Source organism: Hyperoodon ampullatus, assembly GCF_949752795.1.
Source record: "Hyperoodon ampullatus genome assembly, chromosome: 13".
NCBI lineage: Eukaryota > Metazoa > Chordata > Mammalia > Artiodactyla > Ziphiidae > Hyperoodon > Hyperoodon ampullatus.
Genome location: NC_136926.1, coordinates 43792510 through 43810957, shown reverse-complemented (window position 1 = coordinate 43810957; position 18448 = coordinate 43792510). Strand labels below are relative to the sequence as shown.

Below are 18448 nucleotides of genomic sequence, written 5' to 3'. Positions count from 1 at the left end.
GGAAAACCTGGCCCCATGGGGCAAGGGAACAGGGGCAGCGATAGAGTGAAAGGGTCCACGTCCATTGCTAAGACCCATGTTTTGTCAGATTCACCTCATTGAGGAAAGGAAGCTAAGTCAAACTTTTTTTGGTTCCCTGCTGTTTTTTGATTGTTATTTTTATTTTTCTCTTTTGGTGGTGAACCATATCTCTAGCAACCACTCTGAATTACTATAACAGTGATGAGGTAACACCTCTTTGAAAAGGGAACAAATCTCCACTGAAGCCCTTTGTTGTGGTGCTGGTTGTTGCCTGCTGCTGCTCTTGCTGTTTTGTTTATTTGTTTGTTTTTAATGAACATAATGACATGTAAGTGCTCTGGGGGAGGATTCATATCACTGAGATTCATGAAAAGCAAGATAAGATTTGTGAGATGCGACTGAGTGTGTCCCTGCCAGCCTGGAGACACTTCCTGTCTGGTCCTGAGGTACTGCTGGCATTTTTAGTGCGTTTGAGTTAGTCTTCGATCTCCAAACACATGAAGGAATACTAAAAGTTCTGAGGGCCAGGATGGGAAAAGGGGTCTACAAATCCCACAGATATGCATCAGCTCCCAAGGATAACAATGTGATATAGTAGATTAAAAATTAGGAGCAAAGTGCATCAATCACTAGTTTTTGCCGAGTACTCGTAATTTTCATTTACCCTTCTTTCATTTTTCTCATATGTTACTGACCTACAACTTCACAAAGCTATTCAACTAAAAACTCACAAGCTTGCCTGACACACAAGATTGATTTTAAATCAATGTGCCATGTCACTATCCTTTTCCTAAAGATCAGAGCACTATATAGTAAGAAAGTCAAGAAGATTTCATCAATAAATTGTTATTCCATCTTTAAGTGAATTTAGGCCCTTGCAAGGTTACCAATGGGAAAAAAAAATTTAGATCCCGAATCTCATTTAGCTCTAGGCCTAGGCCAGTTCAAAAACAGGTCAACTCGGGCTTCCCTGGTGGCGCAGTGGTTGAGAGTCCGCCTGCCGATGCAGGGGACACGGGTTCGTGCCCCGGTTCATGAAGATCCCACATGCCGCGGAGCGGCTGGGCCCGTGAGCCATGGCCGCTGAGCCTGTGCGTCCGGAGCCTGTGCTCTGCAACAGGAGAGGCCACAGCAGTGAGAGGCCCACGTACCACACACAAAAAAAAAAACCAAAAAATACCAAAACAAAAAAACAGGTCAACTTAGAAGCTATTACTTATATTCGCCAGGGCTCCCTGCCTCATACTTTTTCTACCATCACAAGTGCATTATAGCTGATATCTTCCATTATCATATGCTGCATGCATTGCCACAGACAATCCTATTGGAATTTTCTGTCCCTAGTTTAAAGAAAAGCCAGGGAAGTAGGTGGTTATTGCACAAGACTGAACGTGTCGCCGGAAGACCAATAAGACCATCTCAAATATAAAAAGGATAATACGGAAGACCTGATAAGAAAAACTACTGCCAGTACGTGAAGGGTTAATCCCTGGTCAGTTTTGAACCTCTCTGCTGAGAGTACTAATAAGTTTGAGTTTGTGCCAGTTAGGGTGGCCCTTCCCTGGATGGGAACAGCCATCCCTTAGGAACTGGACTGTCAACACATTCTACCACATTCTGGCAGTGATCAGCCAGCCAGAAGAAAGGGAAAGGGCCTGAGAAACTGTGGTAACCAAGTTCTGCTGGCACTTTGCAAAATGGTGCCGGGAACTGCCAAGGCCACGGAGTGAATGCTAATGAGCTGAGCTCAACTTACAAAGACTGGACCCCAAAAATGTCCCCCCAGTGACCAGCAGCTGTAGGGATTGCCACTTTTGGTAGGTTCCTGTGTATAGGACCACAGGCCTCATTCTTGAGGACAAACCTAAGCCTTGCAACCTTGTTCCTTGGGTTCAAAGACCTCACAAACACTTCTGACTCAGTGTCAAAGTTTTCAAAATAAAAAAAATTGTTTTGCACCTTTATAAAAAATCTCATTCTAAAATCTGAATGGTAAACAGCTTTAAGAATCAACATGAAATATTTTGAAATATTTTAAGTGTTCTTTGTGGATTCCCATAAACTCCTCCCTTCCCCTGTATGAGAGTTTGTTCTGACTTTCAGGGAGCATATTTTTAAAAGCCTGAAACTCCTGATGGACAGCCATCAGTGTGCAGCCACATTCTTAAGGATGTAAATTCAATCTTTGTTATCTGAGAATGCTTGAAACGGGATTAAAGAGCTCCTCTGCAATTCACACTCAAAATTGTAATTCCTCTTTCTCATGAGCGCTTTTCAACCATTCCCAATTCTCAAGTACCCAAAGGAGACAAGAAAACAAAAAATTGTGACTATGATGTGAAAATATAACCATTTTCTTCTTCTCTCTCCTGTATTTCTTTCTTGCCACACCTCATTCTGAATAAAACTCTTATGTGAAATGCGATGGTAGGCGGAGCGGCAGGGCAGGGAGAGGGAGGGTCCCATAGGTAGATGTGAGTTATTATCACAGGTCTAGTTGTTGGATTGAGTGGTGGTTCATGGATGTTCATTATATACCTTAAAAGTAATCAATTAATTAATGAATTAATCCCTGGTGGGGCAGTGGATGAGACTCCGTGGCACTCCCAATGCAGGGGGCCCGGGGTCCAATCCCTGGTCAAGGAACTAGATCCCACATGCATACTGCAACTAAGAGTTCGCATGCCACAACTAAGGAGGCTGCTAGCCGCAACTAAGGCACACACGTGCCACAACTAAGGAGACTGCCTGCCGCAACTAAGACCTGGTGCAACCAAATAAATTTTTTTTAAGTAATTAATTACCTATTATAAAATAAAACAGGGCCATACATATACTAGTGATGACAGAGTGTCATACACCAAGGATTAGGATTATTCCCATTCTAGGTACCTGAGGTCCATTTAAAGAAAAAAAAATTAATGAGATGGTGACACAGGCACTAATTCTTAGACTTTCCAGAGTTCACCAAACTCCTCAGTCGAGGATGCCTTCATGGGCACACACGTATGCACTTAGAAGGGTCCCACACTTTGTTTCATGTCCTGCTGTTGTGAGCTTGAAATTCTTATATTTCTTCAACAAGGAGTCTTGCATTCATTTGGCACTGGATTCCACAAAAGATGTAGTCAGTCTTGTCCCTAGGTTTCTAGATATTAAATTTACCTAGAGTTCCCAATAATTTTGTGCCCCCCCAACCTCTATATATTTAAAGTTTGCCACTTCTCACCCAACAATTGTTGTTAACATAACAGTCAGATGAGACTCTACAGCAGCCTTATTTCCTGTTATCCAAATCAGTGCTGCACAGGCTACAAGAGACCTGCAGTTACCTGCTGTGCTTAAAAAGCTGCTTTTCAGAACAAAAACTTCACATAGAACCCAGTGGATATTTTGCCACTCAAAAACAAATGCACCTCAGCCGAAATCTCAATTCATCTCAACTGCTGGATAATGCAAATCCGTGCTGTGATAGTTGCCCAATTTCAACTATACATGTAACCAAAAAAAAAAAAAAAAAAAAAAGACAAATTGTCAGCAATTCTCTGTGGTGGAAGGAACTCAAAGATTTAGGGAAATCCTCATTTTCAAGGGTCACCAGCTAAAGAAACATTAATGTGAGCCAGCGTTTCGTGTTCCTGAAATGCCCTGTGTCTATAGCGATCAGGTAGAAAAAGTCATTTCAAGTTCAAATATAACTTAGCGATTGCCACATGGTGCAGAATCTTTCCACCCCTAAGACTCCACAAACCCAATCAGACAAGTGGCCGTAATCTGACTCCCAGTGCGCTGGGAGCCCAGACGCAGGCAATGAGCACTGCCCTCTAGCCAAAGGAGGCATGAGTGACAGACCCGCAGCCTGGCAGTGGGGGTAAGTCCTTCTTTGCCTTAAGGGAACAATGCTCTGACGAAAGATGAGACTCGGACTCTTTCATTACAGATACGTGTGCCTTCTCAGGCAGAATCTAGAAGGAAACTCTCGGGCAGGTGGGTGGTTCTTTCAGGGCTGGGTACCGGGCATATTCATAAGAGAGGAGAGGCAGAGAGAGGGCAGAAGAAAAGGGATGCTTTGGAGCAAAATCCTCCAGATACTGGAGACCTGTGAAAGCACAAGAAAATGACCCTATGGAGGTAAATCTATCTGCAGTATTTTTCATCAGAAAAATTACTCACCCATGGCTTCAGCTGTCCAGAAGGGGCTCAGGCTGGGCGTTCAGCTAGAAAGTAATGTGTCCGGTCTGTACAACCCGGTCACATCAACAAACCCCCTTTGTTCTGGGGCGAAAGAAGCAAAACAAATGGTGATGATGCATTTCCAGGGAGTGTGAACAGGGAAGGGAACATTGACGATAGATAATTAAGAGGGACTGTGAGAGAGCTGGGGTGAGCGCTTGTCAAGCCAGAGGTATGTATGTGCTGCCAGGGGACTTTGGGGTTCACAGGCGACGGAGGCTGGTCACTCTGCCCTGGAAAGAGGTCAGCGTTTTGCACGTTTTCAAAGAAAGCTAAAGGCATGCTTAAGGAGTCTATCTGTTTGGGGGTTTCGGGGGTTGGGTTTTTATTTCTCTGGCTGATAAAAGCTTGAAGTTGAAAGAGCAACTGAGCTTCTCAGATTAGGTCTCTGGAGAGGGAGGCAAATGCACAGAGAATGATCAGGGAAGGTGAGGGACAGGGTGAAGCAGGAAGGCGTCTTGTACACAGGGCCTGCCTCCCCCAGATCCCTGTGCTGAGAATGGGACCTGCCGCATCCTGCCCACCTGGCTGCCTTAGCTTCCTGCCTTGTCCTCTTCCTTTTTCCCACTAAATCCGGCCACAGAGGACCATCGCCTGACATAGCACCTTGCCCTTTGCCATCTTGGCTACAGCCGTGGGCCACTGGTGAGTTCAGAAGCCAGCCTCCTTGTAACTTCTTTTTCAATTTGTGAGTTTCTCCCCCTTTGGGATACTTGTCATTTCTCCCCCAGGGCACCCTGGCCACCCTGCTCCAAGTGCTGTTTTTGTCTCTTTATTTTCTCTTCCTCTAGGGAGTGTGATGTCATTGTCCTCCCAGCTGGGGTTTTTCGTAATTACATGATTCACTTAGAGGAGTTCACTGGGGCAAGGGACCGCTGGGGACAGGGCTGGCTGGTCCCCTTCTGGAGCCACCTAGGCTTGGGCGGAAAATGGGTTTTTCTTTCCAACTCTGAAGCAAATCCCCACGTCAGACCAGGGGCTGAGCCGAGATCCTAAAGGTCAGAGTGGCATTCCTCTGGTCCTTGTTGGTACAGCATGTCTCCACTGCCCAACCAGCCAGACCCGGGCTCCTGGAGACTGTAAGTGACTGGGGGCGGGGGGTGGGGGGGAGTGCGGGGAAGGGCCCGTGCTCCGTAGTCCGTCGGAGGGAAAGCTGCAATAATTCTAATCTGTTAAAACACCTGGCTTTCTCGTCTAACCCTTTTCACAGTCCCCTGGGATGAGAGTCTCCGCTAAATGCTCTCCACGCTTCTCCCCTCCAGCAATGGGGTAACTGGGGCCATTGCCTCCCAAGGGGAACCCTAGCCATTTCTTGCCATTAATATCCTCAAACCCCACCCCTTCTCAGCTCTAAAGATCCAAAGACATTAAGAGGAAGAAACGGTCTTCCATCCCAAAGGCTGCCTCGCTGCCCTACCCATCCTCCCCCCTCCCCCCAGCCCACAGGTGCGCAAGCTCTTCCCCCCCGCCACGCCCCCTCCCCGCCCCAGGAAGAGGTACCAGCAGAATTTAGAGAAGGCCGTCAGCAAGACACTAGAGAAAAACCGCTCTCCGGAGCCTCCTGCTTTGAGACAATGGTCTCCCTGGCCACACTCTCCCTGCCCACCTGCCTGCCGCAGCTCTGACCAAGTCGCTGTCCCCCGCACTTGGCGGGCAGGGTGCCTGGGGCGCCGCTGGTACACACTGGCCTCCAGGATCCCCTTTGGGAGGTTTTATCTGAAAGGTAAACGTCAAGGGGTGGAGAGTCAGGCCCAAGAGAGGACGGTCCCTCAACCCTGCAAAAGTACGCGGAGGCCAGGATGCACTTTCCCGGGTGAGGTGCCTGCGCCTGGTACCCAGCGGGCGGGGCCGCTGCGTCTGTGCACCTGGCGCTGCCTGGAGCCCGCCCCGCCCAGGTGGCCGGTCCCCGCCCTCGGAGAGGCGCTCCGGCTCCCCTGGGGCCTGCGGTTGACACGGCTCCGCGCCGCCTCCGGGCCCGGGCGGGCTCCCGGACTCCTCCCGCTGGCCGGGGAGAGCATGGCAGCGTCCCCTTCCCAGTCCCGGGTCCCAACTCCGGCCCTGCCAGTCACCACGAGTGCCCCTCTCGCCAAACAAGATTCACCTTCTCCAAAGCCAGCCTTCCAGTCTTCCAGCCCTCCTGGCTTCCTAGCAGGACTCGCCTTCATCCAGAGTCTCCAATGGGGGAGAGGAGGGAGAGTCAGCTCTACAAATCCGTTTCCAGAATGCCATTTGAACCATAAAGGACAAAACTGGAAAAGACCTCCCTTTTTTATGGCTGTAGGTTCCAAATAGAAATGACATGTAAAAAGTACCTTGAAACGTAGAAACTTGCTCTGAGGGGAATTGACTACAAGGTAAATATACTTTATTCTTAATTCTTTAAGGAACTTGATTTAGACATTTTCCTTTCTAGGGACAATTCAGATAATTTTCCAGTGAAACTGGATGATCTTTGGATATTAACTCAAAGGAGATTAGAATAACAATCTCAATAGAATAACATAACAATATTTACTGTTAGAATAACCATAACAGTAATTACTTAATTATCTCCTTAAGAGATAATTAAGTAATTAAGGAGATTTTCCAGAAGCATTCTTTCTCTGTATGCAAATAACTTTTGGCCGGGTGGCCTCCCTACTGTGGGGCAAGACTGCGGGCCTGGACGTCCTCACCTAAAGGCATAAACCTTGGATTGGTAGCTTCTGATGCCGATTTGTTTTTCCTTTCAGTAAGTGTGGACCTTTGTGTAGAAGAGAGAGTATCATGGTGGCCTTCAAAGGGGTCTGGACTCAAGCTTTCTGGAAGGCAGTCACCGCGGAATTTCTGGCTATGCTTATTTTTGTCCTGCTCAGCCTGGGATCCACCATCAACTGGGGTGGAGCAGAAAAGCCCTTACCGGTCGACATGGTTCTCATCTCCCTCTGCTTTGGACTCAGCATCGCAACTATGGTCCAGTGCTTTGGCCACATCAGTGGTGGCCACATCAACCCTGCCGTGACAGTGGCTATGGTGTGCACAAGGAAGATTAGCATTGCCAAGTCTGTCTTCTACATCGCAGCCCAGTGCCTGGGTGCCATCATTGGAGCTGGGATTCTCTATCTGGTCACGCCTCCGAGTGTGGTGGGAGGCCTGGGAGTCACAACGGTACCATCTTTAGCTCTTGTTTTCAAACTCGGACTCTAGGCTTCTTATAGACTACTAAGTGACAACTGGTGGCTTAAGAGACCTTCCTAAAACTACTAATTTATTCCCAGGGAATGTCTGATGACTCTTGATAGGGGTGAAAACTGATTCCAGCCACGCTGACTACATCCTATGAAATCATTATGTGCTATTGAGTAACTTGAACTAAGTCTGGGTAGCACAAAAATTGTGTGGTTTTTTTCCTCTCTCTCTATCCCAGTGACTACTATATTGGCTATATATTTAACTTAAGACATTTTTGTTACAATTATTTGTTGGTTCACTAGCAGAAGGAACAATTTTGTTTCTTGTCATGTGCCTGAGATTTAAAATGATCTGCATCGAGGGTCACACTTAAAAAAATAAATTGGCGTTTGATCCTAGTTTTGTTCTAAGCTGATTAGGAATATCATTTGTTAGCTCAGCACCAGGGTTGATTAAAAAAACCACACATGGTTGAAATTTTAATTGAAATATATATTAAGTAATTTAAACCTAATTAATGGATTTAATCATTGCCTTATAAAATTACAAGACTCTCAAGAAACTCTTTTATAGGTTAAGTGCAGCAGTGGCATATTTTGCTTCCTTTGTAGAAAAGGACATTCAGCACAAACTCCCTCTTGGTCCTTGTAAGAGTAATTAATTATCTGTGATGGCCCAAAATGAGTAGAAATTTATTTCTTCTTTTTTGAGGGGGCAGGGGTGCAAGTGTCTCAACTAGGGGTAGGATAGAAGACTCAAACTAATCATCAGTTTTTGCAGGGATAAAATGTGCCTTTCACAATGATATGTTATTGTAGAAAATGTTCCCTTGCCTTAATTCAGATGGAACATTTTTCTCTCTCCAGGTTCATGGAAATCTTAGCGCTGGTCATGGTCTCCTGGTGGAGTTGATAATCACATTTCAGTTGGTGTTTACTATTTTTGCCAGCTGTGATTCCAAACGGACTGATGTCACTGGTTCCATAGCTTTAGCAATTGGATTCTCTGTTGCAATTGGACATTTATTTGCAGTAAGTTTCCAAGCCCATTTAAGTAATTGATCCATGTTGTTTATCCTCACCCTAGAGCTGGATGAAGATGTTATGTTTCACAGCTGTAGTTCTTTAGTATCCAGCTATATCTGTCCATTTTAGGTGATTTTTTGGCTAACTTTGTGATGAGAACATTGATATGTCTGCTAACATCTGGATAGTTCCTCTAACTGACTTGGCAAATGGTAGAACATTGCAATGAAGTCTACCTGTTAGTAGCCCTGTTTCAGCAATGTCTGAAGTTGTGTTCTTTTTCCCTATAGATCAATTACACTGGTGCCAGCATGAACCCCGCCCGATCCTTTGGACCTGCAGTTATCATGGGAAATTGGGAAAACCACTGGGTAACCACCAAGTTCATTGTGCCTGTTTTCCTACAGTTGAGGACAATTACCCAGAGATCTCTTTTTTTCCCATTATTTTGCTCACTAGTTTCTCTTCCTCCCAACTCTGAACCCCTAATTTGTTACATCTTTCATAAAGACTAGGGAGAGACTAGGACAGATCTGCTACAAAACACCTCATATCAGTTCTGGACCTTCAGTGACAGTCTTTTTTTTTTTTTTTAAAGCACTGCTCTGGGCACTGTATCTGACAGACTTCAGCAGAATATATTGAACATGAAGGTTGCCTATCTGGAACAAGTTAAAATCAGGGTGGTGAAGTGAATATGGTGTTTAAATAATTGAAAGTAAATCCTTCCCAGCAATGACGGAAAATATGCTTGCAAAAAATAATAAAAAAGAAGAAGAAGAAGAAGAAGAAGAGAAAGAGAAATGCTTAAAAGCATAGCCCATTGCAAAAATATTTACCTTTTTTGTTTACAAAAGCATGAACCCAGTTAATAGTATGGGAGTTGGAAGCATTTGAACTGCAGATGGTGAGAAATAATTAGTGCAAATATTTATGCTATTATCACCATAACCATAACTGGAAAAAGAAATGACTTTCAGAAAAGACACACTTCCCAGCCTCATGCCTACCCTACTTATTAACGTGGGGACAATGCTTCCAAAGAGCAGTGGTATCCATTGTTAAATACCACAGTCAATTTCTTTTCAATTGTCTCTTACCAAAAAGAAATTTCAATCCGTTAAATGAATAATGTGGCAGTTTTGAAGACCTCTTACACACTAATTTACAATAACCAATAAAAATAGGTGTATGTCAGCCAGCTTCAAATGGAGCTAACTTTTATTTTCATGTATATGTTGTGAATGCTCTTTTACATCTTTTATTTTTAAGTCATGAATGTAAGAATATGTCACTTATGTTTTTAATTTATGTTCTTATTGTAGTGAGGGGATTTACAATGTTGTGTTAGTTTCAGGTGTACAGCAAAGTGATTCAGTTATACATACTCAGATTCTTTTCCATTGTAGGTGTCGCTTTTGTTTTAATCTCATGCATACAGTGGTTATTGACACAGTCACACGCACTCAACCTTGATGTACGTTGCAAATGAGAAGAAATTGCCCCACTGCTATATGCATTCACTTCTAAGAAAAGTGTACCTATCTATCCCATTAAAGTAATCTATCCCATTAAATAACAGCATGAGAGTCAGTGATCAAAAGCAAGGTTTTGGACCCAGATATGAAAAACTTAGTCAACAATACCACCCATGAGATTGGTTACTTTGCCACTGATATTTCCATGTATGTCTCTAAAGATTTGCCACTTTAATGGGAATACAAATTTGTAACAGGCAGCGTATAGATCTTATGATAAAAGTACAACTTTTAGGTCATCTTATTCAAACGATTTTTGTAAGTAAAATTTAGAAAAATGACAACTTTTAATCCATGAGGACTTTAATATGTGAATGAAAATATATGTTTTTATTAATTACTTGAGTTGTGGTACACTAGTTAAAATTTACGTAGCAAGAAAATCTTTAGCTGTTGATTGAATCCAAGGTTTCCCGTTGTTGCTATTTTATAACAAACTTAATCCTACGGAAAATGAATGTCCATTTTGTAGCAAGGCTTGTGTGAAATTAACAACTAATTTAAAGTATGTCTGTAGATAGATGGATAGACAATAAATAACAAGATATTAATGATGAATTTTGTGTGTAGTGTAATAACATTTTTTAGTCTTCTTTTCTGGATTTTCTATATTTTTAGCAGTAGAACTTCTTTACCTTTATGAATTTTAAAAGTTACTTTAAAGGGCATTATGAGTTTGGGAATAGCAACTTGAAACTGAGATTTGTTTATTTTTGAGAGCATGTGGCTAGACATCTTCTTCGTAGGTGTTTTGGGGGACGTGTCATAATGATTTAGCAGTCCCTTTTCTCCCTTGCGGGATTTGTAGCTTGTGGAATAGAACATACCAAATGAGATCTTACCAAGGGACAAAGCGCAAAGACATTTAGAGGAGGGCTCTCATTTCTCCTTTGAAAGGGCACAGAGAAGGTAAACTCTGACATGGTTTCTTTCATGTTCAAGATAAGGAACTTGAACATAAGGTTCTTGCAGCCACTTTGTCAACAATTTCCCTGTACAGTATATGTGTTCAGTTTCAGCTTAAAGTTTGAATTTTCTTTAGATTTTGCAATGAGGATGCTAAGTGAGCTTCATTTCCAGAGAGTGTTTTAAGCCAGAAGCATTCATCAGATTTTTTTCAAGTGAGCGAAGTGTAGCATCGTAGAAAGCAGTATAATGATTCAAAAGAGAGGTCTGAAATCAGACAGACCTGAAATCCCAGCTCAATCACTTGCTAAGCATGAAGTCTTAAGCAAGCTTCTCACCCTCTCTGCATGTCCATTTTCTTACCCATAAAATGAGATAATAATAATATCTATCTCAAAGGTCATCATTAGAATTAAATGAGTTAATACAAGAAAAGCACTGAGTATAGCCAGCTGAGAAAGTGTGCTCAATAAACAGGGTTTTTGTTGCTCAAGTCTATCTGTTGAATGAATGTCTAATATTCTATGGCCTACATGTGCTCTAAAGCAAGTGTTGAAGTTTATCCAAACTCAAAACTTGTTTCATTCTAGACACATAACTAATATGATAGAAACTTCCAGTTATTGAAATAAAATCCTATGGAATGGCTAATCCTCAACTAACCATCATCCATAAATGCAGTACAGATTTTTCCACCAAGTCATCAGCGTAAGAACCATGAGGATGAAAGCATTCTGCAAGAAGATGAATGGGCAAACCATGAGGTTTTCTCTTAAATCAAATCATCAAATTGAGAGAAAATCATGTAACATAAGGAAAGTGACTTATAGCCAGCCTAGTCCCATACATCTTTAAATTGTCTAGGAAACGATGGAATGGAGCAAGTTACAATGAAATTGGAACTATGAAATACTTTACAAGTATTATTTCAATTTAATCCTGACAACCCATGAGGTATGTATTATTATTATCCCTGTTTTGCAGATGAGGAAATTAAGGTTTAGGAAGTTATGTAACAGATTCAAGCAGTAACAAGATTGCTAAGTGGTCGAGCTCATATTCCATTTATCATGCTGTACTGAATAATTAAAGCCCCAAGTGATACAATCTGTACTATGGTTGTGATTATGCAAAAGACCAATGTAAGATGGCAATATTAAGAAAAAAAGTACTCTCCAGAAAATGTTTCCTCCATTTCAGCTGAAGAAGTCGTACTCCCAAAGAGGACCTATCTTTACTATAAGGATTATCAGAAAATGGAAAGAACATAATTAATGAAATCAGGAAAAGAGAAGAGGAAACAGTCTTTTCTTATTTTCTGTTCAGATGTTATTTAGCAATATATGGATCTCTGATGTAGATTTAATGTATTCTCTTATTTTCTTTCCAATTCTCTCTCTCCTTTTTTTTAATGCATGACTCATTTGCTCTCTCTCTTTTTTTAAAAATAACCACTTATGTCTTTTGTTTGTTTGTTTGTTTGTTTTTTGGCTGTGTTGTGTCTTCATTGCTGCGCACGGGCTTTTCTCTGGTTGCGGCAAATGGGGCTACTCTTCGTTGCAGTGCGGTGGCTTTTCATGTTGCGGAGCATGGGCTCTAGTCACGCGGGCTTCAGTCGTTGTGGCTCCTGGGCTGAGTAGTTGTGGCTCGTGGGCTCTAGAGCTCAGGCTCAGTAGTTGTGGCACATGGGCTTAGTTGCTCTGTGGCATGTGGGATCTTCCCAGACCAGGGCTCGAACCCATGTCCCCTGCATTGGCAGGTGGACTCTTAACCACTGTGCCACCAGGGAAGCCCCACATTTGCTCTCTTAATTTAAACCAGCTAAGTTCTATATCCATGCCTTGTTCAAAGGAATAGTTTTACTCTACTTACACTCTATAACTCTTCCATCTTTCCCCCAGATATACTGGGTTGGACCAATAATAGGAGCTGTCCTTGCTGGTGGCCTTTATGAGTATGTCTTCTGTCCAGATGTTGAACTCAAACGTCGTTTTAAAGAAGCCTTCAATAAAGCTGCCCAGCAAACAAAAGGGAGCTACATGGAGGTGGAGGACAACAGGAGCCAGGTAGAGACCGACGACTTGATTCTAAAACCTGGAGTGGTGCACGTGATCGACATTGACCGGGGTGAGGAAAAGAAGGGGAAAGACCCATCTGGAGAGGTGCTATCTTCAGTATGACTAGACGATAGCACTGAAAGCAGACAAGAGCCCTTAGAACTGTCCTCAGATTTTCTTCCACCCATTAAGGAAACAGATTTGTTATAAATTAGACATGTGCAGTTTATTGTTTCATGTCATATTACTCAGTCTAGACAGTAAATATTTCATTATTTACCAAGGAGGAATGAAAGAAACCTATCATGAATTTCAAATCTAAAAAAAAAAAATCTTTTTGAAGTATCCCCAAAGCCAATGTGTATCTAGTTTATCTATTTGCTATTCATTAATAATCAATTTAAAATGTGTATCAAGATTTGTTAAGGCTTGCCTGACAACTTACAGACATACCTATCAGCTTACTCCTCCTCTCCCACGAAACCAGTATTGTCAATCCTCATTTGAGTATTTATTCTGTTAAATCAAGTTAATCAATGGCAAAACACAGAGTATGTCATAGAGTCATGCACATTCAAGAGAGCAAATACAACAAGCTCTTTTATAAGCAGCCCCCTTAGGTTAAACTACCTCGGCAAAAGAATATTAACAAGAGTCATTGCTAGTGAATTGTTTTCATTTATATTTCAAATATCCAACTTTCAACTCAAACTCCAATTCATAATATTCCTTCCTCCTCCTCACTGCCCAAGGTAATATGGAACTAAAGCCCAGAAATTCAAAGAGTATTCAGAAATCCTATATGTGTTCCACCTAATAAAACATCCACATCATAAGGCACCTATTGAGATTCAGGACAAACAGACTTGTAAGATCTTATGGGGGTGGGTGGAAATTTACCATCATACAAAAATCATAAGGAAAAAGGTAATCTGCATGCTGGTTTCAAATAGTTGATCTGTTTTCAGTGCACATCCTCAAATACACCGCATGAGGTTAACAATCTAAGCTTTTAACCACTTAACCATTTTGCTTATTTTTTTAATTTATTGGCAAAACTGGGGGTTTTGTTTGTTTGTAATTTTGGTTAACTATATTTAAACATTAGCTGAGACATATTTTTGATAGCAAGAACATAACCAGTTGAGTCCTGACTTTTTGTTAATTATCAAGCTCTGCTCATTCCAGAAGGTGTAAACTGGTCCTGCCAGTCCCAATCATGGCTACTCTCCCACTTTTCATGACATTTGTTGATAATCTTCATTGTGCGCATCAATATTTTAATGAATTAAAATGCATGAGAGACAAGGAACGGCATGACCACAAAACAAAAGGGTGGGGGCATCAAAACGCTCTGTATTCAAAGCTGACTAGATGACCAATCTTTCATTTGTAGAGATACTGTAGGGTTTTTTTAAGCATTTTCATTACTGACTCATTTATTTTTCAAAATAACTTGTTCTTTCCCATACTGCTTTGCCTTATGTCAGTAAAATGGTCTCTGTAAACCCCAGTTTCTATCATCTTAACTGTCTAGTCTAGCCTTTACCTTAAAGAGCTGAAAAAGTCAATTTCACTGAACAAAAGCTAATAGTAAAGCAAAACCCTATCACTGCAAAGAGTGGCTTGTAAATAGCTGATAATCAAGGGCTGTCTTCTCCTACTCACAGTTCCAACTGTGTGTCACTTTTTGGTGTTAATGGCAGTTGTGTGTGTGTGGCAGTGAGATAATGGACCACTGATTCTCTTTGGTGCTAAGAAAGTAATGAACGAGGTTCCCAGAGAGACGTCACACCAGTGGAGTCCCTGGGAGTCCCCCTGACATCTTTTTGGCAGGTGCCTAAATCCCAGGTACCTTTGGTGGCTGGCCACACCCTCCACCACTGAGACACATTGCTTCCTGTTTGGGGCACCATCTATAGGAACTAGGGTGTATTTCTAATGATGGATCTTTTCAAGTGTTTGCACAATATACCCTTAAAGGCTTAAAACTGGGGGTGGTTCAGCTCAAAAGATAATGCTATCAACCATCAGCAAACATGTCAGTTCAAAAATAAGTTAGCAAGGAAAAAAAGAAACATTTTCCAAATACGCTTACAATTTACTAGTTTATGATCATTTTTATTCAGCCATATGGTTTACTTCTAATACCCTCACTTTTATACTCACTTCAGTTAGAGCATTCAATAAATTAGTGCTGGGGAAAAAAAAAACCCTCATGAATGATGTTTTTGCCATTTGTTTTCCAGCAATGAGCAGAGTGCCTGGCACATAGTAGGTATTCAAAGCAAGTGTGTTAGTTAAGAATATATATATATATATATATATATATATATATATATATCATTTGTGATTTAAGGATATAAAAAATTTTCTTTTAATCTTTATTTTGCTCCATATTTAATAAGAGCGTGAGTTCAAGGACTACTAAGGAAGGCCATCTAAATGTAAAAACCATAAAATATATTTTTGCATTCTATTATTTTAGGGGCATGCAGACAATGAAAGCTTTTGCACTTTTCTTTCCCTGCATATATTTCACTCAAGGCTCTACCAGTAAAAAGTAATGAAATTGTACCTTTCTGATGACATCTATGCAGCAGGGGTCTTTTGCCTTGTGGATGGCACCAAATTATCCAAGTGTATTAGGAGAGTGGGGCTTTTTCCTTTAATCCCTTCTTATTAATGAAGTGCATCGTGCTACTCCCAGGAGAGTGCTGCTGACAGATATACAGAAAAGAGATCAGAGAGAAAAAACTGGAAGGACATAAATGAATTATACTCAGCCAGGAAACAATGCCAGCCATCTCTTCCCTAAGGAAAAGTACAACAAGCACCCCCCAAATTGTAAGGTGGTCCCTACACTGCAAATGTATATAGTTTGTCAAAAGAGTACAAAGGGTAAATGTCATTTTTAAGTTTTCAGGGCTTTCTTTAAAATTGGGATCCCAGAATTTGAATGTATGTTTTCATGATAGAAGAGGACATTTTCTTCAAAGAGTCCTCAACTTTTACACTGGAAGGAAGTATTTTCTGGTATCTAAATAGTTGCTTAAATGTAAGATTCTTACACTTTGTCTCTGCCACTTGATGTTTTCATAAATTCTTATACTTTCTATCGTCTTCCCCTTTTCCTAATGCAGTTGGTAGGTGCTGGCTTAAACTGTGGCTCAGTCTTGAAGATTTTACAAGATGAGAAATATGTCACTAACATGTATGATGGAATTAAGCTCTCTAATTATTAGAGGTCTGATTCCAAACAGCACAGAATATTCTTCTTAGGTCGTGAAACCAAGCAACTCACTTACCGGTTTAAACTCCATAATGAACCAGAAAATTCCAAAATAGAATAGCAAATTCAAATGCTAGAATCAATCCCAGTGATCTGTTGTAGCCTGTTGACACTGTTCCCACATGTTGTGAACATTTGAAAAAGAAATTGCCTTTGTGACAGCTGAGGATGACAGTGCAAGCCCAGCAGACAAACTTATCAGACAAAAGAAAGCCAATGTAAATTCTCATCATAAGCATTATAGAATATGCAAACAGAATATTTTATACCTGAAAGTAATTTTGTCTTTCCAAATATGTTTATGGCATCAAAATTATTAGAAAGATGTATTTACTATCTGGAAAGTGTAACATAACAAAACTCACTCTCTTTACCCCAAATCATGTACATTGCATTGGTGTTGTAATACTTTACAAATCACCCCAAAATAGCAGTAACTTTTGAAACCCTCTCTAAAGTACATGGAAGACATTTAATTCAGGGCTTAAAAACTGTGGCCACTCACTTTGGCAAAGGACAATAACCTATGAAAATAGATATCAAATAAATGTTATACAACCTGTACAGTAAACATTAAACTTAAGAACAATTATAGTGTTACCTATGCATGTTAAAATCCAAGAGCTAAAAAATACACTGAATTTATATAACCCATCGGAATGTATTTCTAGATTCTCTTCAGGATTAATTAAATAAACATGCAATTATGAAACTATATAAACAATTATTTATCACTTTTATGACCCAAATCACAAAAAAAATTGTAATTCATGATAAACTAGTGAGAATAAACTGAACATATGGTCATATTCACAATTCTTTATTAACTGAAATGTTATTCCAATGTTAGAGCTAATGTTAAGGAGATTGAAACTGTAATGTTTAATATTTGGAATAATCTATTAAAGTCTTAGCATTGTGGTTGATTTCCATGAATGATGTTGTATCTCATATTACTAAGCTTGTGCAAATAAACTGTTTAATGTTTTAAAATGTGTTTGATGATTTTGAAAATTCATCCAGAGCTTTTGCAAGTCCCATCCTAGAAGCATCATTTAGAAGGACCAGAGGTTTAGATATCTGAGTACAGTCAACACCAAATGAAATGGTGGTGGAATCCATATAATAAAAAAAGTTTTGAGAGCCTGCAGAGTACACAGTGTGGTAGATCCTCATATCGACAGTGAAAATTGTGTTTTCGTGGGCTTAATTCTAAATGTTCACATCTATGCAAAATATAGACCATTGAATATCGACTGTCATTGTACAGTCAAAAAGTGAAGACTTAAACAACTGTGACTCAAATGAGGCTGGTATTACTAAATAGATGATCCATCCTTAGGGCATTTGGCAAATTCTGCCTACCTAGATGGATAATGTAGGCTCAGTGAGCACTGGTTTACTCCCTTGGGCTCTCGGTTTGAACCTCTCAATTTTGAGAGGTTACAGACCCACAGGGAAGGATTGAGGACAATCATTTATGTAACATGCAACCCATTGGAAGAGTGGAGGACGCTGCCTTAGGAGCCAGGTGGATGTGTACGTCTCCTATCACCTTTGTCACATTGTAGTGAAATCATCTGTGTAGGTTTCTGTCTCCCCTAGTAGGTTTTAAACTCCTTAAGGGCTAAGACTGTGTCTTATTTATTCTGTATTCTCCACCCTCGGCACTGAGAACTAGGCTTCACATTTCTCTCAATAAATGCTTGTTGCATAAATGAATAAGCAACTTGTGGAATATCTCACAATCATTAGGAAATACCACAAAGCAATATACCTTAATCTAGTTGGTTTTTACTGTATAAGTGTCTGCAAAATATTTGAATGCATGTAGTTCCAGTTAGGAGCCCAAAATTAGCTCAAGCACTAAAGAAAATAAAAGGGAAAATGCGCAGAAAGCATGAAACACTAATTGGCTTTCTAAAATTTATACCTAACGTGTAAGCAACAAGACATGTTTTCATTGCTATATTTATACGATGGCCAGATGTTAGATGAAATTTAGCTCAATAACTATTTCAGCAAGAAAAGTATTTTAACAAGCATGGGAAGCTAGTGAATAAATGTCAGCCTGATTTTATAGTTATCCTGCTGGAAAATGTCCAAAACAATATTTCACCTGAATTAAATCTTACTATTTTCTAGTTTTTTCTAGCTCTTTACTCCTTGGGTTTAAGGAAGACATAAAAGATCCTAAAAAGCCAG

At 40.8% G+C, this 18448-nt stretch overlaps 1 protein-coding gene across 2 annotated transcripts; it reads left to right on the top strand.

Annotated features, from left to right (window-relative positions):
- Window positions 1-3860: 3860 nt before the first annotated feature.
- On the top strand, window positions 3861-13074 carry AQP4 (aquaporin 4; the record flags this gene model as incomplete). 2 transcript variants are annotated; one of them, XM_079717556.1, is made up of 5 exons in its annotated part: window positions 3861-3892; window positions 6987-7401; window positions 8292-8456; window positions 8741-8821; window positions 12796-13074. In XM_079717556.1, 5 exons carry the CDS (start codon window positions 3861-3863, stop codon window positions 13072-13074), a joined length of 972 nt encoding a protein of 323 aa, XP_079573682.1. The 2 variants fall into 2 exon arrangements, with proteins under 2 accessions (XP_079573682.1, XP_079573683.1); XM_079717557.1 differs by lacking the exon at window positions 8741-8821.
- Window positions 13075-18448: the final 5374 nt, after the last annotated feature.